The 23,450-nt window shown below is 34.5% G+C and overlaps 3 protein-coding genes across 3 annotated transcripts; all 3 read right to left on the reverse strand.

The window, feature by feature from the left end:
- Positions 832-2,899, reverse strand: LOC18777434 (transcription factor MYB98). Its single transcript, XM_007211082.2, has 3 exons — positions 2,247-2,899; positions 2,016-2,142; positions 832-1,700 (listed from the first exon to the last, which is right to left on the reverse strand). The coding sequence occupies exons 1-3, from the start codon at positions 2,897-2,899 to the stop codon at positions 1,035-1,037; spliced, it is 1,446 nt and encodes a 481-aa protein (XP_007211144.2). The 3' UTR covers positions 832-1,034.
- On the reverse strand, positions 3,440-6,233 carry LOC18777952 (GDSL esterase/lipase At5g62930). The gene is made up of 6 exons (XM_007209465.2): positions 5,941-6,233; positions 5,769-5,846; positions 5,068-5,208; positions 4,614-4,690; positions 4,301-4,465; positions 3,440-3,908 (listed from the first exon to the last, which is right to left on the reverse strand). The coding sequence occupies exons 1-6, from the start codon at positions 6,037-6,039 to the stop codon at positions 3,740-3,742; spliced, it is 729 nt and encodes a 242-aa protein (XP_007209527.1). The 5' UTR covers positions 6,040-6,233; the 3' UTR covers positions 3,440-3,739.
- LOC18776380 (probable boron transporter 2) lies at positions 7,516-13,835 on the reverse strand. Its single transcript, XM_007210265.2, has 12 exons — positions 12,405-13,835; positions 12,171-12,253; positions 11,869-12,061; positions 11,636-11,774; positions 11,260-11,425; positions 10,890-11,056; positions 10,586-10,759; positions 10,392-10,487; positions 9,536-9,673; positions 9,131-9,450; positions 8,637-8,907; positions 7,516-8,167 (listed from the first exon to the last, which is right to left on the reverse strand). The coding sequence occupies exons 1-12, from the start codon at positions 12,506-12,508 to the stop codon at positions 7,868-7,870; spliced, it is 2,151 nt and encodes a 716-aa protein (XP_007210327.1). The 5' UTR covers positions 12,509-13,835; the 3' UTR covers positions 7,516-7,867.

Below are 23,450 nucleotides of genomic sequence, written 5' to 3' on the forward strand. Positions count from 1 at the left end.
ACATCTTGTTACAATAGTCATCTTTATTTGACACTATTACTTGTCTAATGGGCTACGCTAACATTCACTTTCCCTTACCGGCCCCATTTGCTTAACGTTTTAGCCAATGGTATATGCTAAAGCCTACAGACAATGTGTTATTTTGTAAAACCCAACAAAAAAAAAAAAAACTGTGAAGTAATTTTAAGGAGGTTTTTAGTTTTGTGAATTTCCTTTTTTTTTAAAATATATATTTATACAAGCTATATCTATTCTAATCTAATTTAAATTACGGGAATGGAAATTCGACATTGAGTGCAGAGTGAAGAGCACATCCGCCCTACTTGTAAATTTCCTTTCTCTTTACCCCTACATGTTTCATCTCTATAATTACAAAACATAATGGAATTTCCATTATTAAAAATCCCTGACCTTATACCGTGGGATTACTATTACCATTATGTGAAAACTTATCACACATAACATAGGCTTCCACATTATATCACTAAATTCATGTATCATACTTATGTTAGCACTTCACGAGCATACTTAAAAAATAACTTAAATTAAGTAAACAAAAACACTTAAAATCCTACTTAATAATTAGTTAATTAAAACCATTATTACATATCAGTAATAAAGAACACATGATAGACTCAAAAACACTTTACACATAGAAAAGCTATCAGTATATATATTATTCCAAATATCCTTTGCATAGCCACCCACGTTGGGAAGTTCGAAGAATGACTTATATAGAAAAGCTATCAGTACAAAATGAGTACGTATATATATATTATTCCAAACTCACATATCCTTCTTATTCATTATATGAGAAAGAAAAAAGGTACTTTTCTTCAACTTCATGCTCAATTTACCCATTTATTAAGCTCTGTATTACGTAGATCAACCAAAAATAACTTCAAATCCAATTACATCCCTCCTTTCTTTCTTCTAAATTTTCTTCCAAGAACATCTGTATTTATCTGTGTGTATATATATTTTTATGTTCCAAAAGATTATGTTATATTAATATTATAGAATCACCAGCTTATTTAGTTCACTTGAGATATCATCTCCACCAAATCCAGCTCCTTCTTTACTTCACTACTCTCCATCACTGGACCCACATCCACATCCACCTGCATCTCCATCTCAAAATCTTTCTCCTCATCAGCAACAACAGAAGCTTGGGCCATTATTTTACCATCAAAATCATCATTGTTCTCACCAAGAACAGGGGCACAAGGGATGTCATCAAGGAGAGAATCAATGCTGCACCCTTCTTGAAACATGTTATCGTCGAAACAGAAATCCGGGTCCTCGTTGAAATCATAGTTTGGAACCAACCGATCATTTGCGCATGAAAATCCCACGTTGTTTTGTGTCTGTTGAGTATGTGATTCGGTGCTGCTGGGGGCCATGTTGTTTGGTGATGTGGCACTGTTGTTGCCTGACTTGTTCTTTCTCTGGCGCCCTGTGCTGCTGCCTGTTGAGTCTAAGTTTAAGCTCTTGATGTATTCTTGCAGAAGAGAGCCTCTGGGGTACTTTGATCGACATTTTCGCTTCGAATATTGCCTTCTTTTGGTTGCATTCCAGTGGTTCTTGATGGAGTTTTCTGTCCTCCCAGGCAATCTCTTGGCAATTTCTGCCCACTTGTTTCCTATTTCTGCATGAGCTTGAATCAGTATCTTGTCCTCCTCCTCACTCCATGTATCCTTCTGCAAAAATTTAACTTATGAAGAAAGGAAATACAATAAAACATTTGCCCCGCATTGTTATTATATTACATTGTGCTCCACATCACTCATAAACACGACACGAGACCCAACTATACTAGTGAGTTACAAACGGATGCAAGAATGTGATTCATGTAGCATTGGTCATCAATATATTGGAAGCCCAAAATCAATTTTCACGTTATTATTTAGGTGCATGTCTAGTTTTTATGATGATCAATCTTAATCGGTTAGTTTCAAAGGAATTAAGATAGAGTTTTTACTTTTTAGAATACATAGACGACTTTAATCGAATACCTTGATGTCAGGCCTTAGGTGGTTATGCCATCTCTCTCTACACTGCTTGCCAATCCTTCCGGGCAACATTTGGGCAATGTGAGACCATTTTCTCACTCCATATTGTTCAACCAGTTGAATTAAGAGCCTGTTTTGACAACCATATACAAGAGTTAATTAGTATAAGAGATCTAAAATTAGTCAAAATGCAGCCATATTGATCTACTGCAACTAAAATTTTGATCTTTGTACCTATCTTCTTCAATTGTCCACTGGCCCTTGACTACATTTGACTTCTTCCGACCTTTGTAAGTGGACCCTCTTGTTAATGTGGACACTCTGCTCTTACCATTCATGCCAAATTTTTTGTAATACCCATTTTGATCTGTATTGTTAATGCATGAAACTTCATCTGGCACCACAAAATTCATGGGTTTAATATCTTGGTAATCCAAGGGCAGGAAATTAGTTGCACTCCTATGAGATGAGCCCATCAAATGATCAAGTGGATTTGATGTGTGAGTTGGGAAATTCAAGGACCCTGAACCACTTTGAAAGTTGTCCAAGACTTGACCATGTCCCATATTTGTTTCTGCATTAAGAGACTTACACTCATAAAATTTAACATCTGTAGTTGAAGCTTCGTATGTGTAAGTTGTGTCATTGTAAGGATCAAAACATGGGTTTTGGACCCCAAACATGGGATTTGATGAAGACCCATTAACCTGAAACTGGTGATCAAGATGGTGAAAATCTTGAAGGTAATTATAATTACCCTTTGATGATGATGAAGAAGCTTCAAAGGGAAACTCATCTTTCATGTTGTAGAGTTTCATCATGTAGTTGTCAGGGACAAGTAGTGGAACTTGGGAGGCAAGCTTTTCCCTGAGCTTGTTAAGCTCCATTACAGATTTTTCAGCAGTTGAAATTTAGTACCAGGGAAATGGGCAGCTACTGTGTTGGGAGCTGTCCCCCATTGTACTCTTCTTTGCTTAATAGGTGAGGGAGGAAAAGCATTTATTGTACAGATAGATCATGACCGTTGATTCAACATAATCTAATGGTCATGGTTGCTTAGCCTAGCTTTTTTTCACCCTAAGGCTTTTATTTGTTGGTCTCGAATTTTTGTTGGATATTATTCCAACTGCATTAAAACCATTGAATGAAGTTCTTAAGTATTGTAATGGCGTTATGTTATGCTAATTACTTTGTTTTTCCATGTTTTGGTATATGGTCAAAGAAAGTCAAGTCATGGACAAACTTTAGAATAAATAGTTTTTACTCTTATTAATGAAGTTAATATAGGGAAGTCGTTAAGAAGAATATTTACTGGTAAAACTTGGTTGTAAGTAATGAAACACAATAAAAGCATGTCAAAGTTATTAGACTTAATCGCCACTGTTAATAGCAAATGTTTACATAACGCCAAGCATTTTATTGTCTTCTTGTAGCAACTGTTATAGATTAAATTTTGAGAAAAGAAACTTAGGAAATATCACCCTTAATCAAAGGTATAAAAGAGACATGAATGAGTTTAGTTTGCATCAAGTTTACAACCCACAGTTCAATCTCAATTGATTTCAATGCAAAAGAGATGAAATCTTCAGTCAAAGCTTTCAAATTTCCTATATAGAATGCTGTATATAGTGCAATCGCCAACAGAAACAATGTGTTTCTGGGGTAAATTTTAATGTAGCATTTGACTCTGAAAATTTGGAAAACTTCAAGCTGACGACGAAATTATATTATGCGCATCGTTGCTGGAAAGCTTTCTCAGGGTTCTTCTCATCAATGTTTGAGTGGTGAGGGAAATCATAAGGCATTTCTTCAGCAGAAAACCATGCTTCCCTGAAATCTCTTACAACTTCTTGGTGGACTACAGCATTGCCTTCTGGTGTTAGGTGCAACCCGTCACTGCAACGGAAAGCAAATAAATTAAGACAGATTATTCAATCTCACATTGTTAAAAGCTTAGGGGATGAAAATAATATTTCTAGGACTATATTACAGTACATATGATCTTCGTGTAATTTAGATCCCAATTCTAACAATCACAAAATTGATTAGAGGTTCACATGCCTTCACACCTCAGAGTCCTACCCATCTGCTTTTCCTCTTCTTTTTTTTTTTTTTTTTCCAAAGAAGAAAACCAAGGAAAGCAGATGATCTTGATCTGACTTTTAAGGCAGTATCTAAGGTACTAATTAGACAAATAGTGCTTCTTTGCAAGAGAAAATCTGGTTGCAGCCAATAAATGTTCAGTTATTCAATAAACTACACAGGTTGAAGCTTCAAAGATGGCAAACCTCAGAAATTTCTTCTGCCAACCCTCCGTTTCCTGCAACTTGGACCAAAGATTGATGGAGCGGAGACCCATTTCCTCAGCTAGCTCAATGCACTTCTTTGCATAAATTCCTGTCACTTCATTCATCCTCTCCGGCTCTTCCCTAGCATCCTCACCATATAAAGATCTGTGGAGATAATGGAGGGAACAACAAAGTGCAATTGACACCATGAAAGAAGGTAAAGGTGCCAATCACATAGACATGATGAAAAGCAACAACAAAACAGTTATGTATATGTAGTCAATTTTGAACTGAGAAGAAAAATAAATCATACCGGGCATATTCATTACGCCCATCCTCATCAACAGGTGGTGGAGTAATAAGCACAATCAAAATGGCGGGAGAACATTCCTGCAATCAAAATCACCATATGCAATGAGATGGGTCAAATAATTGACTGCGAAAATAGTTGCACTCAGAAAAACATGTGCAGAAAGTATAAGCACATCTGGAAATTACAGACCCTAAACTCATGGGAAGTAATAAGTGCCCATATACAATGAGCAAGCAAGTTCAAGTGTGATGAGAATGTTATACCAGATAAATATTAGCCATTCATCAGCCAGAAAACAAGGCACAAGGAATTGGGTAGCCTTAAACATGGTCTAAAAACTCAACAGTATACATGAGATTATGATAATGATGGAGAATTTAGGAAGAGATGGTGGCCGTTATGGTTTCTCAGAACAGAACTTAGAGGTAAAGAAGATAAATGATCGAAAGGAAACCTTCATATGAAGAACAATTTTTCTGAGATTCTCCTTGTACTCTTCAACAGGAACATGTTGTCGTTCACTTGTTCTCCCCAAAATAGCAGCATCATTGGCCCCAAAGAAAATTGTGGCAGCAGCAGGAGGCTTTTTAGAATCCTGCATATTCATCATAGTGGCATGGTCAATTTCATAAACGTTTCTGTTTCGATCAAATTCTATTATTTTCCCATATGCTTCCAAGACTAACATTTTTTTTCTTCACAGGATTTTACTGATTAAATATCTAATCTACCATCTCAACATGATAACTTGATTTATCAGATACTGATTGTGGAAGTTACTCCAAAAAGCATGACAATTTTCAGCTCTAGTATGCAATAATGACACAAAGTATCTCTCTTTCCCTCTATCTTAGCACCATTTACCACCAGTTGATCAGTAAAACACTAAATCCTGAAAAAATATATATTCTAAGTAGATAAACAACCATAAAAGAAATTTTTTTAAAACAAAGACTTCAACTTTGTAATATCAAATGCTTAATGAGACATGTAACCAATAGGAACGAGGAGTAAAACAAAAACCCAATTGAATTAACTAAATAAAAAAGGATAAAACCCAATCAATGGATTGCCAATGCCAACCATACCAACAAAGCTTTTACAAAAATGACGAAGATGCAGCATAATTGGTAGAGAATGAAGAAAAGAATATACCAGAGGGAAGAGGTGCTGCATCAAGAACAATGCCCATCGGGTGTTGTACCCACCATACCCACGAACTTTTACATCAGCCTATCAACACCACCGTACCAAAAGTTACCAACACTTACTATATTAACATTAACAGGAGAGAGAGAGAGAGAGAGAGAGAGAGAGAGAGAGAGACCTTGCGAGAGTAAGTATCAGCAAGAGCGGCACCCCAGCCACCTGATCTGAAGGATTGCTCTGTAATTGAGTCTCCGAACAGCACAATCTCAGGCCTCATGAACAATGCTTCTTTCTCACTTCTTCTTCTTCTTCTTCTTCTTCTCTTCTCCTACGCTTTTACTGTTGTGCCTTTTACGCGTTCATGTTCAGTTGACAGGTGAGAGTGAGAGACTGTTGTCTCTTTTAAACGACAAGTCGTTTACGAACAAGGTAGAGAAAAACGATTTTTTGGGGGTAAAACCGTAAAATGTAATTGTCGCCAATATGCATTTGCACCAAAATGAAGGCAATGTGCATTTCGAGGGATTATTGCTCAAGGCAGGCAAGCTGACCTTTCTTTCCATGTCTTCAAGATATTTTGCATCTAAAAACAAAGGATATGCTAGAATTGATGAAATGAACATTGGAATTCAATGTAAATGTGAGGAATGTTTGAATTAGTATTTGGGAATTATTGCTGTTTTGGAGTTATTGTTTGACTGGGTAGAAACTGGAATATTGACTTAAGACTTGAGTTGAATATTCGTAATATGCATTTGCACCAAAATGAAGGCAATGTGCATTTGTTTGGACTAAATTATGTAGAGGTAATGCTCATTAACTAAACCCGAATTTTGAAAATATTTATGGGACCCAATATTTATTTATTGACCTAAACTTGGTTTTCCGCACGTGTTTATGTTGACTGTTTTAAGTTATGTGTGGCTTTGAGTGGAGGTATACTGTATGAGTTTGATGTTGCTGATAAATCCGCCTTGTTTTGGTTGTGGCCCCTTTGTAGGTAGTAATTATAACTCCTTTTTGGATTGTTGTATTATTCTTTATAACTATTGTATTTGTATTGCCTGGTGGTGTAAGTTATGAAGACAATCTATTCCTGTGGTTTGACTATATAAAAGACACACTTGGTTTTGTGATAAAAGATTATTAACATTCAGTTATGACATCAACATACACAATCAAGTCCTTCCACAAAGTCACTAGCTTTAGCAGCTGAAAAGTGAGCCTTCAACAAAAGCTTCATGGGAAATTTTAGTTTGGTAGAGTGCTTCTGGGTCCCTTAATAAGTGGGTTCACAATCTCTATCAGTACCCATAAAATTAAGTGGAAGGCAAAACAAAAAGACCACTTGGGTCTAAAACACAGGTTAAATCCACCAGTTATATCATGTAGTGGAGACCAAGCACGCATTAAATCCACCAGTTAACGCATCATTGGATTATTATGCAATCTGTTTCCTATCCATATCAATGAAGTCTTAGAGTGGCAGACATGAGTTGCAAAATCATAGTGGCATGCATGATAAGCACAAAAGAGGATTCTGAGCATATTCAAAGTTCAAAGCACAAACTGATCAGCCAGCATTAAGAAGTATAGTCTTATAAAGAACAATCTGCAAATCATTGCAGGTGCAAGCATGAATATAATTTTATTCTCGAAAAACATAAGAAGGATAACTTATTCCCATACCTTAAGCATCTCGTATATCATATCATCATCACATTCCAGAACATCAGAACACTACTTTCCAGAAGTCCATCAGTATTCCTCATTCTCATTTTTGAAAATTTCGGTCAACTGAAATTCAGATAGTTGAAGAACACATGGTTGCTAAAAACTTAGGGAAACACTGAAGGAAGAAAAAGGCAGACGTATATTGATTGTTAAGGGCCTAGATTGGCTATGGGATTTTCTTAGGCTGCATAATTAACGTTTGGTTAAAATACGAAAAATCATACATATTTCCATTATCATAATCATCTTCTCTGCCCACCATATGGTAGAAACAAAGTTTAGAAACAGACCTACAAAGATGACACTTAATACATAACCTCTCGAGCACCATTGCCAATAATAATCTCACCAGAATCACACTTCTAGGAATTTTAGCTTGAAGAGCCAGGAGTGGTCTGTCCAAGGATAGATGACCCAGGGCTGGGAGTCTGTGTTCTTTCAAGTCCCTGTCGGGGGCTTCTTTCCCCTCTCAGTTCACTTAAATGGGGGCTGTATACTCTCTGTGACGTCCGCGGGCTATGAGCAGGTTTTATACCTTCTAGTGAAGTAGGGGTCAAACTTGATGCCTTTGGGCTCTGTGTATGGCGGATCTCACCACGGCTTCTTGTGATAATTTCATCAAGAATCTCCCCACCATCAATGTTTGTGATTCTTGACTGAAGATCCTGATCCTGTCATGCATAGAAAGCATCAGCATCAGTACAGAACTTATAAATGATAACCTAATGAAGGCTTTCAGTGAGCACTCTAATTTCTTAGAAAATGCAGCTTAGGATAGCATCTGAATACCATATGTTCTATTAATATCAAACCGAAATTGGATTTATACCCATCTGATCCAAACTTTGCACATATGCATGCATCGTTAGTGCACACACATCTGTAAATGCTTTTTTTGAATCAGCATACAGGTAGATCAATTAAAAGTTTGTAAACATTTTCTACATTCAAATTTTATCAAGGGTGCAAGTATGGCTCTGGTGGGCAGCAGGTCCAGCTCTGGCTTATTATCATGATAATGAATTCAGGATGTCATAATGTTATCAAATATGACCCCTGAACAACTCAATGGGAAAGAGAGAGAGACAGAGAGAGATTAACAAGTCTAACTGAACTGAAGAAAGGATCTAGGCAACTTACTTCAAAGGACATGTTGAAAGCAATGGTAGGGGCTTCCTCATATTCTGCAGCATCCAGGTCTTGAAGGTGAGCTCTTTTGAAAAACTTAGGGAGCAAATACTGCCGCACTGGGACCAGAAGCATGATCAACAACGGGAAAAGCACCCCAGCAATTGGGATCCATGTTAAGCCAAAACACATGAGCAAGTAAGCCGTCTGGAACAAGGTGAAGGTGGCAATTGTTTTGAAAGGCACAGTCTCAAGAAAGGTTCCATGATACTTCTCCAGCACCCTAGCAAGTTAGATGATGGTTACCATTTAACAGATTTTCAAAGATAATACTAGTCATGATCTAGATTAAGAAAATGGTAATGTGTATTACAACTCCATATTTGACACTTGAAAGTATAGGAAGTGGATCATGCGTGTCTAGGTATAACAGTTGATTTACAATATGAAGAAGAGTATTTGGTCATAGAATCATTTGCAAATTACAAGGGAAAGCATCAACTTACTTGTATCTTCGACTTGGAGCAGTGAAAAGAAACAATATCCTCTCCCAAAATTGATTTCCAGGCAAGCTTTCAATTGCCATGAAAGCAAAATATCCCCAAAGAACAGAGGTTGGGATTTTCTTCAAAACAGGCATAGCAGCTACACAACCACCGACCATCAATGCTTGAAGCAGATTGCTGAGGCGTTGCTCTTTCACTTCAATAGGCAAAAGATCATCAATATCCTTATCCACATCAAAAACAGTCTCATCAACTGGGGCATCAATGTAGCCAGCACTTGAGGCCAATTGGACTGTGGATTCTTTCAGCTCTTTTAGTCCCTGTTTGAAGCACAAATTTTAGCAAGAAAAGAGTAAAAGATGTAAACTTCTGTATTGTTCAGTAATAATGTCTAAATAGATTTACCAAAGCAGGTGGACGTTGGTAGACCAGTGGAGTCTGCATTTGATTGTATGCTTCTTGCATGCTCTGGTATAATTGACTCAAACTTGAATTTTTGCGTATGCTATTTCGTGCTGTTAATGCAAGCTTATTCCGCAAAAGCTATTCCAAAGAAAAGAACAGATCCATTCTATTAATTTAGATATCAAAGTCACAATAAATTGAAGTATTGACCATTGCAGAAACACGCTTAAAGGAAACAGAAGAAATGACTGAGAGATGTCCTGTCAGCGAGAATAAACAATAGCAGGAACAGAGTCTGGATGAATAATTAAACCACATCAAAAAAAAGTACCAAGGTCATGATATCCTGATTGTTCTGTCTATAATTACACAGTGAAGTACAAAAACAAGGCCTTCAGATTGTTCAATGATTATATCACTTGAATTATAAGTTTCAATGGAATCAGCCTCTATTGGACTTAAGTTGGATGTGTATCCTCTAATGGTGTAGAGTTTAGGAACTTTTCCTTTCTGCTATTTTTCTCTGATTGGGCAGCACCTGTATTCTAGAGTGTATTCATGCTAGTTTCTTGATGTTCGTTGGTGAATGTAAATTATTCTTTGGTGTTGAGCAGCAGATTTTGTTTGTCAGTGGACACCTTGCCCTCTGTTGTGCACTTTTATTTATTTATTTAATGGAAGTGTGTTTATTAAATAAAATATGAAAAATATCCTGTCTGTGTGCCAGGGAACCAGAACAAGAGAGAAGCAAGTATTTAGAGTCATAATATCCATATTTTGACATCAAATGCACACCAAAGACAATTCATGCAAGTACATATACTTATCAGAATGTTTCACTACCAGAAAACTATACCTGATGTTTTAGAGTAGCTAAGCTTTTTGTATGCATTGGAGATTGTGGAATTACTCCATTGGAAGGGGGAATGCCAAGAAGCCCACATAATATGACCTGGAAGTGAATAAATTCAGAATTCAACTAAAAACTATCACGATATATAGGTACATAAAATATCTACCTCAATTTGAGCTGGTCTGAAAGCAGCTTACCAGAAAACCCAGAAGGAGAAGGTCATAGTGATATGAAGCTGGTTTATTTAGATTAAATTCCTTCTGTTGGGCAAGTTGGGATGCAACACTATGATCAAAGTAGTAGAGCACAGCAATCATAGTTGCTGGTATAAATGCTCCAACTATATATAATGGAGGTACATTCATCATCTCCTGCACAACTTAAACAGCATGAGTTCCTAGAAGCGATTTAAAGGCAAGAAAGCACAAATTTGGCTCTTTAAGACCAATTTAGACTCTAACTGAAACAAAATATTAGGCAAACAATCACTACAATATCCACCTTGACAACTGTCCAATTTGAGTATGCACCAGGAGACCATGGGTTTGGACTGAAAAGTCGTCTTGGGATTCCTCTTGGAACATCATTAACTGGTATGTAAGATACAGCAGTCCAAACAACAACCATAAATGGGACTCCATAATCCGCGATAAATCCCCGTAGCCAACCTACAGATACGATTACATTTGACAGACAGAAAAGCTACTAAGATACATAGTTGACACGGTAGATGTGCAAAATTGATCTCTCTCATAACACAAATTCAATTTTTCAAGCTGAGGAACAGATTTGCATTCTAACCAATAACCTGCAATGAATATGCCTTGACATTTCAACTTTTTACTTGAGCTTGAAAGCAAATGCCACATACCTGCTCCATAACGCCAGGATCTAGCTTTACGGCTTCTCAATGCAGTTAAAAGAAGGCCAAATGACAGAACCAATGCAAACATTCCATTGCCGAACCGCCAAGCAGGTTGGAGTGCAATCTTATTAGGATTTTCTCTCTTAGGTACGCTAAATTCCTCCACAAGTCCCTGTCAAATGACATTCATAAGTTGAGTTCAGTATTAAAAGAATGGTTATAGAGCATAATGGTAGGTGTAGAGATCTTGGATATTTAGCTTATTTTTTGTTCCTGAATTCCCTTATGGAATTCATGTGTAATTAAATCTCAAAAGGTTTCGAATTCTTGTATCCAACATCAAATTGATAAATTAATAATGGAGGATTATAAGCAAACTCACCCTTATGGCCTGCTGCATAAAAAGCATTGCAATTAGCAGACCAAATAATTCACCAGCAATACGCGTAAACCTATTGATAATGGAGCATGCACCCAGAACGGCAAGCAAGAAGAGCAGAAGGGCTGTCCACACACATACCCTAAATGCCCATTATGCAGGAAAAACAATGTTCAGTTTCATCAAAAAATCAAATCCTTTGTGATATTAAGATGTGCAGAGTGTTCTAGAGATACCATCCAGTCCAGGCTAAAAAGAGTTCCTGCCCCAAATCCTTCCGGTCCTTAGCAAAGTTGAACATAAATGTATACATCAATACTGTTGGCTCAGCCACCCCTAGTATGAGCAAGGGCTGTCCTCCAAAAATCGAGTGGATAACACCACAAAGTGATGTTGATGCAAGAGTCTGTACTGCAGTCAAGGCTCCATCTGTAAATATAAATACATATAACACTTGTTAGTAAATTACTACCAAAATAGAAACTTTATGAGGACCCTGACAAAAAAAAGAGAGAAAAATAAAAAGGAATTGTTCAACTTGTATTTCGTTCCAGCTGCTCTCCAAAAGATATAACTGGAATTGCTGAAGCAAAGAATATGTATGTTGTTGGGGCCAAGATCCTGAACGAAAGAAGATGATGGTTATGATAACTTCAGTAAGGTAAAATAAATGCCAATATGAAATACTATATGCTTATCAGATCATTTTTATTGGGAAAATTTTAGTATCTTGTTTGTGATATAAAAAATGAGAAATAAGATATTCACAAACCTGATACCCGCTCTTAAGCCACCAGTCCAATCCTGTTTGTAGCACAGAAGTCTCCCTTTGAGGTCATTCTTTATCCCCCGAAAGGGAACAAATGTTTCTTCCATAATATGTCCAATACTCAGGAAACAAGAAGGAAATGAAAACCTTTCTAGTTGTTGTTTGAGATACAAGTAACCAGGCCAATAAGTGAGGTGGAAGTTCGGATCCAAATTGCGAGGTACTCGAGAGGCTGATATGGTTTCTAAATTTGCATTAGGACATATAAATATATATAGGGGCAGAGAAAGCAAGATCTCTTGATCATCATAGGATTTTGAAGGAGGAAAACAAGCGGGAAAGAAGAATGTTGATTCATTGAACTTTTGAAGTGTGACAGACCTTTAATGAGGTCCAAATACAGTAGATGAGCTTTACATATCAAAGAATCGATAAAGAATGTGGTATATATTTCTATGAAGAACAAAAGAATCAATTAGTAAAATCAACTACTTAGATTCCATATCTTAGAGGAGTCAAGGATCAACGAACGGAGTTCATAGAGAATTAAGAAGTTCAAAATTAACGAAATGAGCAGAGACTTTCCATATGATCAGATCACAATTAGCGGTAAACTTTGACAAAGCTTAGATCCATCACCTCTCCCTTCTCTTATCAAAAAGGCCTCCTATAGTGACTAGAAGCATGAGAATGCTAAAACACCAGATACTTGGTATAAATTTCCGAGCTTTAACTGGAAAATATCAGAGTCAAGATAAAAATAAAAATTGAAGTTTTCAGAGCAAGAACAAGCAAATTAGCGAAAACCCATTATCAGAAACTGCACTTTTAATGGCTTAGAACAATTTGAAGCAAATTGGCATTCACAGACACAACTAAAGACTTCTTTTTGCTGATAGAACAAAAGAAAAGACTTGAAATTTAGCAAACTGGACAAAGGATTTCTATGCAGCAAGATTAGCGACACCCCATTGATTGGAATTAACTTAGAAATGACTTATAACACTATTGAGCAAATGGGAATCAACCAAACAGAGAAGAGAACCAAGAAGAAGACTTGACTTGAAATCACATTTTCAAGAAAGACCCTTTGGAGCAGAAAAACACACAAAATTCAGAACACACGGAGAATGTATAAGCTTGCTGCAGCACCTGAGAGCAGAGTTTTATATAGATAAATGACTCAAAACCTGAGAGACTGACACTCCAATGTACCCAGAACAACAGCTACTGACTTCTGAGGCAATATATGGCAAAATAGGGAGAATCAGAGAGATTTTCGGGAACAAACTCTGAAAAATAGGATTTTCGCGTGCGTGAGATAGTGTGTGGTGACTAGACTTATATAACTCTCCCATCCCAGCACTGGAATAAAAACATACTACTTGATAGAGAGAGGGAGAGGGAGAGGGAGAGGGACAGTGGGAAATATAATAATTAGATAAACAAACCGTCCATTTGGTTGGAATATATATATATATATATATATTATGATTTAAGTTTCTACAAATAACCAATAATTATAAAATCCTCAACCCCATTTTATACAGTGTCTGATTATGAAGTTGAAAACTTTGCCTGAAGAAAGACAACCCAAATTCCTTTACTGTTTAAAGTGTAACCGTATCTCTGAGTTTTCCCCTCTCCCTTCCTAATTTTGGTAAAAAAAAAATATTAAGGATAATTTTTTTAATTATAATCCATGTAGTCCTAAATAAATTGTAACAGTGAAATAAATATCAGAACTGGTGTTATTCAGTACTTATTTGTGAATTTGTCAATAATATGAGTTTTTTTTTTGGTATTTTGTGAAGCTGCAAATAATGTGAGAATTAATTTGTATAAATATGTGGTTGTGAGGTGGGAGGGGAAGACAAAAACAGTCATGCAACTGAAAGCTTTTTCTGCTGTCACAAAAAGAGGCCATTAAAAAGATGGAAATTCAGGAAGGAAGTTTTAGGAAATTGGAAATGTCCAAATCAGGCTTCTTACTTGAGATAATGACAATATACCCAAAGCCCGTATAGATGAAAAACGTGTCAATATGCAAAATTTGGCTCAGAAAACCAATATTTGTAATCCACTCAACAGCCTTGAATTTTCGTTTGACACCACACTGATAATGATATAGACATTTGTTTTCCCGACATGAAATTCCTTCTGTGTTTTTTTCTTTGGACCATTTGTAAATTCACAATTTGGCCTTTTCATTGTGAATTTTGTCCTCTTATAACAGTTCTATAAATAATCTTTGTGCTAAATATAATTAATTCATGCTGGGTTGTTTGGAGGAGCTCATCATCTAGCAATTTGGTATGTAGACTAAACTTTTTTTTCTTTTTTGTTTTTTGAGGATCTTTAACTATAGTGATTAAGAGTATTTTTATCCACATTAGAGATCTCGAATTTGAATTTTTTGTCTTTAATACCATTTGCTTTCAAAAAAACACTCTAAGGCCGTTTTCATGTTGAGGGGGAGGAAAACCATTGTTTTCCCCCTCTCTCCCTTTCTTCCTTCCTCAATTCTCCTCTTTTCCCCAATCTTCATAGACAAAAGATTTCCCATATTTGTCTTCGTTTTGTAATGATTTTTCTCCACTCATCACAGGCAGATGCGCCTCGACGTCGAATCTCTACCTGCGTTTTGATGTCGAATGTCTACTACCATCCTTTTTGCGGTTTCTTCATGTTTGGAATAAGTAGCAGAGACTTTGTAGGTTTTCTGTGTAGTTTTCATCTCTCATTTTGTGAGAATTTTTCACCTCTTCTTTGTGAGAGTTTTATTTGTATTGTTATGACTTAGTTTGTTCAAGCTTTATCTATTTTTGTTGTTCTACGTTTGCACTCTTAATTGGGATGTCTATGCCATAGTTTATTGGATCATGTGTGATTATTAGTGGAAGAACCTTAGATTATCTTAATTTTAATGTTAGATTACTCCGTTTTTGTAATGGGCATTTATGGCTAATTTGTTTTGGTCATTTGTGGTTAGTGACTTTTTTAGCTGAATTATAAATGCAATTCCAAAATTTCTCAACCAAAAAAAAACTTAACGTTTGCTCTAGGATGAAAAGTTCTTTTTGAATTTATTTAAGACAATTAAGTTTTTTAGTTTTAATTCGGACTATTATGACATGATTTACTAGAAAATTAACACTGAGATCCACATTCATGGATGACTAGCAGTTGTTGAAGGCAAAAGCAACAAGAGGAACAATCACCATCACAATCTCTCAAAAAAATTTAGAGAATGTGCTTATATGTTATTGTTTTACATTTTAGAGGTCAATTTCGGAAAATACAGTGTTGGTATTCTTTTTTTGCTTTTTTTTCTTTGGGTACTTTCACCACCTCGTTCCGTACGTTCTAGAAATCTTGATTATATTTTAATCTTAATTTTTTCAGGCAGAAAATGTGAGATGCAATTTGAGCCATAACAATTATCAACATTTTAATCATCTTGATTAAGCTTTTAACAATTATATAAACAATTCATTTAAAATCCAATGAAGCCTTTTTAGGTGTGATATGTTGAAATCCTACATCCTTGCATAACTAATATTTGATGATGACGTGGATCAAGGTTTCGACAAGTCATATATATAAGCTTCCATTTAGGGATCTCTCAAATAAGTTTATTTGAGGGACACCTTTATAGGGCCCACTCCGCATTGTATTCTACTAATCCAAATATCTATTTTTTAGATAATCATTCAAAAATCATCTCTACAAAAAAATCACTTAAATCCGATATCATTTGACAACTCAATTGAGTTATTGAAATTTTAGTACTTTCTTGAAATAATGTGTTCATTGAATTTGTAGGACACAATTGGATGTCGAAATGATTTTCGATTTGTCTAATTTTTTGCAAGAATGATCTATGAATATAGACTTAAAAAATAAATAATTTAAATCGTTGAAAAAAAATTCGTAAAAACTCTAAAAAATGTCCCTCAAATAATTAAGAAATCCCTCAATAAAAAGGTGTCCCTCATTAATTCTAGGTTGAATTGATACGTCGAAAACGTAGCCTAAAACTTTCATTCTGAAAAGTTGCACTTATTCTCAGTGGCCTGGCCAATCCTATATACCTTTTTAAGAGATGGTTGGATATATACTCCCACTATTTGATTAATTTGAGTTTTTTTTAAAAATAAATAATTTAAACCTAATCGAAGATGTGAATTATGACAAAAGTGTGAAAACAAATAACTTAATAACACATAAATATCCATGCATGAAGCACCATATAATATAAACAGTAAGAATATTTGAGTACAGATATGATAAGTATCTCGATCGATTCTGATGCCAATAGATTTGGAATATATGTTGTTGAAAATGCTTTGCTCAATGGATTTGGAATTGCATCTGAACTTATATACATAATTATTCCGGGATATGATACCTTATGTCTACCAAAACATGAGGCAAAGATGTTGCACTTCAAATGCACCAAAATTTGATAAAATTGGACAACTCGAGCCAAGATATTTTTAAGTCTCCATCCCACTTACTTTATCATATTATGCAGTTTTATGAATTATTTTGTGGGACGTGGTGTATCAATCATGGGACAAGTGAATTTGCTCGAGTTGATGTGATAAAAATCTAAGATTATGCGATAAGAAAATTTTGATAAAGATGTATAATATTCACATCGTATACCTCGTTCAAGGGGGGAACCAGAAATTTTTCAATATGTGGGCTAGCTAAAGTCATTAGCTTAAAATCCAATGATAATTTTTTTTTTTTTTTGTACTTACATTTTCTGTAGTTTTTCTAGAAATAAAAGTATACATATAAATCGTGCTAATTGTAAACACAAGAAACAAAAATGAAATTAGAGCCATATTATTCACAAAAGGGTGAATTTCATTTAGAAAAATGCTTCTCTTTTGGAGACAAATTAATAGAATTTTTTTTAAATTGATGTTGTGACAAACTTTTACATCAAATACAAATGTGGAAGACCCTGATTATGCCTATTGGTGTTGAAATTGTATATTTATTGTTAAAATATTAGGCTATATGTGTATTTAATTTTTTTTCCCCAAACCTTTCTAGGCTACCCAAGGGTAGCCTTTGCCTTGGTTCCGCCCATGACCTCGTCCATATTATAATACAGTGAATATTTATTGATATTATATCATAAAAATAGAAAATATCAACCAAATTTTATCACATAATCATCCAATAATTTATCCTTGTGAGAGCTTTTTTTTTCTTTCTTTTCTTACAACATTAGAGGATAATATCTCCCCCCCCCCAACCTTTACAGCCATAAAGAGATAAACTTCTTCTAAATCTATAGGGAATTGGATTCAAGCCCCATACATTATATAACACTAACTAATTAAGACATAGAAGGATATGTATGTCACCTGCAGAAACTAAAACAAAAATCTACCTTTTATTTTAAACGCAGCAACTTGATGACCACACCATCCCACCAACATAAAATAAATATTCTATAAAACTGAGAATATGTTTGAGTTGGAGGGTTTTCTGTCGGACTGATCCTTTCATGGTTGTCCTATACGGAAATCAACTCAACTCATTTCCGATGTGGGATTTGGGAGGCAAAGCACAAATCGGACACAAAAGCTCCAATTAATACTAATTGTGGATTAATTATTTAATAAAACAAAGAGAAAGATATATGCATTTTCTTAGAGACGTAATCTCATTTTGGGTGAACGATCTGCTGTTTTTAGTTTTTTTTTTCCTTTTCCGTAAATTAGATTATTTTATGGGTTAATTAAAATGTTCAGGCTGCATATATTGACTTTATGTTCTTATCCTCCTTGAGTTGTTATCTTGCCACCCAAAAGAGAGACGTGAGGAAAGGCAGTGCTACTTTACCCCAATCCTTTACTTAAAAAATCTATATTATATATATATATATATATATATACAGTTCCCTTCTATTGAGGTATCCCTCAAATAATTTAATTTGAAGGACGCCCTTTAGGGTACTTTATAATTTTTTTTTCTTCTAATGATCCAAACCATATATTTTTTAGGTCTTCATTCATAGATCATCCTTACAAAAAATTAGACAAATCGGAAACCGTTTCGACATCCAATTGTGTCCCACAAAATCAATGAACAAGGTGCTTCAAGAAAGCACTAAAATTTCAATAACTCAATTGAATGGTCAAATGATATCGGATTCAAGTGATTTTTTATAGAGATGATTTTTGAATGAATATCTACAAAATAGACGGTTTGGATTAGTGAAATACAATCCGGAGTAGGCCCTACAAAGAGTGTCCCTCAAATAATTTGAGGGATCCCTCAATGGAAGCTCTCTGTATATATATATATATGTGTGTGTGTGTGTGTGTGTGAATATATGAGCATATTTTATTGTGTTAATTTGTTAAAATATCTTTTTTTTATATCCCAAAAGAATATATAAAGCAAAAGGCAGAGAATGATGAAACATTCAAAATATCAGAAAATGCCTTTGGTTAATTCAAACATTAAGAATTGAAATTATTAATTAAATGAGCATAATATGGTAAATTCACATTTTTTCATATTAAAAAAACTAAAATTAAAAATAAAATCAGATAATAAGTCTTACTTTTATGAAACATAACTACTCATATTATATTTTCTTAATTCTAAAAAAAATATATAAAAAAAAATCACGCATGTGCCAAGAGGCTAGTATAAAATTAACCATATTCGAAGCACTTTATTCTTGCAAATGCTCTATATATATAACCCTACGTTTCCAAAGTATATAATAGGGACGGGATATAGCAAAAAATAAACAACAAAAATGAAAAATAGGGCTATCAGAGACATAATGTCCCACCAATTGTTGTTATATTTATCGCATCGCATGTACCTCCTTTTCTTTTCTCTTAATTTACAACTTTTTTTCTTTTTGGTAAAGAATTCATTTTTCCAAATCTTTTTTTTCCTAGTGCACTTAAACCTTCATAAACCATGAGCGAACTAAGAATTTTCACACGAGTGTGCTAATTTTTTTTCCCACTCTATTATGTTTGGGTAGTTGATTGCCGTTTTCTTGTGAGTTGCTCGGATGAAATGAGTCCAATTTCCTAAAAATTAGTACCAAGTTTTCAGTTTTCCAAAAATTTACAGTGGAATGGAGCCTAACCTTGCCTAAGGGTGGTTCGTGTACGTACACACAATATAACTTTGAATTAAAGCACAAAATCAGAATCAAACATATACTACATGAGACCTCAATAATGCATTGATTAAATCAATTACCAAATCCTGCAAAGACAGACATTCAATTTCCTTTTTCATGTTTTCACTGATCGAAGTTATAAAGTATGAGCCAAGAGTCGTAACAATTCTAGCCTTATCCATACACATTTCGTATATGATAATATATTTATATATCCTCTCATGAATGCGCATGCATGTCCGAATAATTTAATAATTTAATTTCTATGATTCTTGAATGAATATCACGAGATGATGGATGCAAATACCTAATATGCTACAATACGTCATATAAGGTCCAATTGGTTGCATTTGTTTTCTAATATAAGAAATTTTGCGTCAAAAGTATGGTGGAGGCCAAAAGCCTATGTATCTCCCTATACAGCTAGGTTTTAAAATGGAAAAGTTCGACCAATATACAAAGAAAAAGCTAGGTCTTTCAAATAATTGTCACATCCATCATTCATGATTTCCAAACCTTTCTCCTAAACTGCCATGAAAATCTTATAGCCTTTAGCAGCGACAAGATAGCCTTTGCTTCGAAAGATAAAGATTGCCTGCCAGTGTGTTCCCTGCTTGCCAATAATGTGTTTTTATGCGTCTTTGTCAGCTTATATATGTGTTCTTGTGTGATGAAATATATTCATCTGAAACACTTTCATCACTTTGTGTGATTAAAAAAACTCGTATGTTGTGTATTTGACTGATGCCACCTTTGTGTGAAGTAGCTAGAAATCAAGGAAAAACCCTTGTATGGGTAAATTTACATAGATGGGATGGGACTCATATAAGCGAATCTCATCTTTGTTGTGGTACGTGTTAAATTCAAAGAGACGGGTCAGTGACCCACTACTAACAACACCGATATTGTCCCCAACTTAACCACCTACAAAGCCCAGTAGATGTGGGGTTTTATCACAAAAGGCCTCGGTATTATTAGTAGTAGAACCATTCATTATATGTATTTTATTTAGTCAAATTTCTGATATGAGACTTAATATTCTTCAACAATACGTACATTAGAATATCAAAAAAGATAATACAAATAACTTTATTCTCTAGGATAACTGGCTTGACAAGGATGTCAAAAAGATTCAACAACTACTTGAGGGAGATTAATCTTGTTACTTGGAAGTCGAATCTATCAAATTTATAATAGCTAGCTAGCAGATTCAATTCGTTTGGCTCTTGATCATCTGATTTGATGCATTTTTTTAGTGGGCAAAAGTGAAAGCAACATTTTCTTGGAGAAAACACTTTCCAGGGTGTACCTCTGCAATTTGGAGCTTGATTGTTTATGCTTAAGTGAGATAATTGGAAGCTCCACCAAAGTTATAAAAAGTAACAAATTATTGTAAAAAAAAGGACATCGAAGCTTCGTTCTCAATATATTAGGTCATGTCCATGAGTGATTCCAAAAGTATGACATAAGGCCCGAGTGATAGCTATAGCTACATAGAAAAACAACAATATGGCTTGTTTTTTTTTTCACCTCAAGATCCATCTTCAGGTGAAACGATAATTTAAAATATAATTTGAGATTAATCTTCTCTCATTTGGATAAATTTTACTTGCGTTGTCTGTTTGACTTGAAACAGGATGAAGACGATAACGTGTCAAGTTGGGAACAAAGTCTTCAATATAAAACCAGCCGTATCCACTCCAAAGCTTTTGCTGGATTTGGATCATAACGAGGACATTGCCTTTCCTAAATTAATTATTGAATGTAAGAATGATAGTAGTGCGCAATGACAAGAGTAATTAAGTCCCTTAATTAGACTTAACAGCGACTTAATTTGTTAACAACAGCATCATGGCATAAGAAACCAGCAAATGATTCGATGACACGTGACGCTTAAATTGTATGTATAAAGAGAATAATTATATACTCTACCAAATTGGGGATTGTTCTTCTTTGAATATATGAATGTGTTTGGTGGTATCTTTGGTTAAGGTTTTTGTAGTCACTTGGTGGAATAGAGGTCCCCTTCAATAATACTAGAATCCAGTACAATGAACAACACCAGCAGGATTAGGTCAATGGTTAGGTTCTCAAGCTCTGCGTGTGGAACCCATCTAGCTAGCTAGCTTAGCTAGCCACATCCTTGTCACGCATAAATGATATAATATACACATCAAATAAAGTGCTTATAAAAAAATTTATTTGATCATCAAATATTAAAGATGAAGAAAAAGGTTTCGAAGATGAAGAAGCTTGAAGATGTTGTTTCATGCAGGTATATGTACCACTCAGGCTTTCCATTTTCTGTCTCACGGTAGTTCAAATTGATGATATATTCTATATTATATTTTGCTAATTACGTGAGTAATCGTAAGTCGTTGATTTGGTAAATTTTATATTAATATTGTAAAATTTGATTATTAGACATCGAATAGCATTGTTTGGTTACATAATTTTGTGGCTATTTGATTTTTAAGAGAGTCTAAGTTGTAGCCTTTTTTGTGTGGATCAAAAGTCTAAGTTGTAGCTGAAGGAAGACAGAGAGAATGGCCAGTGAAAAAAATGAAAGGATTTGACGGTGTTGTGTACGTACCACGTTGTATAGGGCTTGGGGAAGTGGGTAGCATATATTGTCATGAACCACCATTGAAGTGAAAGACCAGATCCCTTCAAAGAAGATGATGAGCCTCCATAATATAATTATGCGACAAGGAGAGAATAGCAACACACCCACAACCCACCGATCGTCCTTAATACAGAAAATTTAAAATTATTTGTGCCAAATTGAATGCTCATATATATATATATATATATATATATATATATATGAATTATGAGCAATAATGTAGCGAGTGCATAAGAATTGTGTGCAAATAAGCAACAGTTCCAATTGGCCTTTTTTATTTATATTAAAATTTTAAGAATTATTTGTTATATTATATTTTACTAGTCTCTTCGCGCCTGCGAGAAGTTTTTTTTTATAATTATTTTAAATTAAATTTATTTTATAATTAAAAAAGATAATGGATAGTTGTGTTCTATAAAAATAGAATTCATTATCTGATTTAAAATTTTTTTTAATATGGAAAAGTTTGAATTTTTACCATATTATCCTCATTTAATTAATAATTTCAATTCTTAATGTTTGCATTAACTAAGGGTATTTTCTAGTATTTTGAATGTTTTACCATTCTCTGCCTTTTACTTTATATATACTAGCCTCTCTGCACGCGCTTCCGCGCTTGCGAGAGGTTTTTTAAAAAAAATAAGTAAATTTATTTTAGAATTAAAAAAGATAATGGGTAGTTGTGTTCCATAAAAATAGGATCCATTATCTGCTTTTTCTTTTTCTTTTAATTTTTTTAAATATGAAAAAGTGTGAATTTACCATATTATCCTCATTTAATTAATAATTTGAATTCTTAATGTTTGCATTAACTAAGGGCATTTTCTGGTATTTTGAATGTTTCACCATTCTCTGCCTTTTGCTTTATATATATAGATATATATATAATTGACCAAACTACCATTCTCTGCCCTATTATTATTAATTTGCAATTCTTTAAAACTTTGGTTTATCAATAGTATTTTTTAAGTTTTTAAATGTTTGATCATTCTCTACCTTTTGCTTTATATATATAAATGACGAGACGATGCATGCAAATACCTAATATGCTATGTACAATACATCATATAACGTCCAATTGGTTGCGGTTGCTTTCTAAAATAAGAAAACTTGCGTAAAAAGTATGGTGGAGGCCGAAATAAGAAAAGCTATACGTTTAGCTGAAAAAGTTAGCTCAATGAATAAAGAAAACTGAGTTCAAATAATTATTGCATCTATCATTCATGGATTCCAAGTTTTTAAAACC

This window comes from Prunus persica, chromosome G5 (assembly GCF_000346465.2).
Source record: "Prunus persica cultivar Lovell chromosome G5, Prunus_persica_NCBIv2, whole genome shotgun sequence".
NCBI classification, from domain to species: domain Eukaryota; kingdom Viridiplantae; phylum Streptophyta; class Magnoliopsida; order Rosales; family Rosaceae; genus Prunus; species Prunus persica.

Excerpts from the sequence above, each read along its gene's own strand:
- LOC18777434 (XM_007211082.2), bottom strand. The coding sequence starts at position 2,899 with ATGGAGCTTAACAAGCTCAGGGAAAAGCTTGCCTCCCAAGTTCCACTA. Across the intron at positions 2,143-2,246 it reads TGGACAATTGAAGAAGATAG|GCTCTTAATTCAACTGGTTG; the intron begins GTACAAAGATCA and ends TTGTCAAAACAG. Across the intron at positions 1,701-2,015 it reads ACCTAAGGCCTGACATCAAG|AAGGATACATGGAGTGAGGA; the intron begins GTATTCGATTAA and ends AAATTTTTGCAG.
- LOC18777952 (XM_007209465.2), bottom strand. The coding sequence starts at position 6,039 with ATGAGGCCTGAGATTGTGCTGTTCGGAGACTCAATTACAGAGCAATCC. Across the intron at positions 5,847-5,940 it reads CTGATACTTACTCTCGCAAG|GCTGATGTAAAAGTTCGTGG; the intron begins GTCTCTCTCTCT and ends TGGTGTTGATAG. Across the intron at positions 5,209-5,768 it reads TGCAGCACCTCTTCCCTCTG|GATTCTAAAAAGCCTCCTGC; the intron begins GTATATTCTTTT and ends ATGAATATGCAG.
- LOC18776380 (XM_007210265.2), bottom strand. The coding sequence starts at position 12,508 with ATGGAAGAAACATTTGTTCCCTTTCGGGGGATAAAGAATGACCTCAAA. Across the intron at positions 12,254-12,404 it reads GGCTTAAGAGCGGGTATCAG|GATCTTGGCCCCAACAACAT; the intron begins GTTTGTGAATAT and ends TCTTTCGTTCAG. Across the intron at positions 11,775-11,868 it reads TTTTTAGCCTGGACTGGATG|GGTATGTGTGTGGACAGCCC; the intron begins GTATCTCTAGAA and ends ATGGGCATTTAG.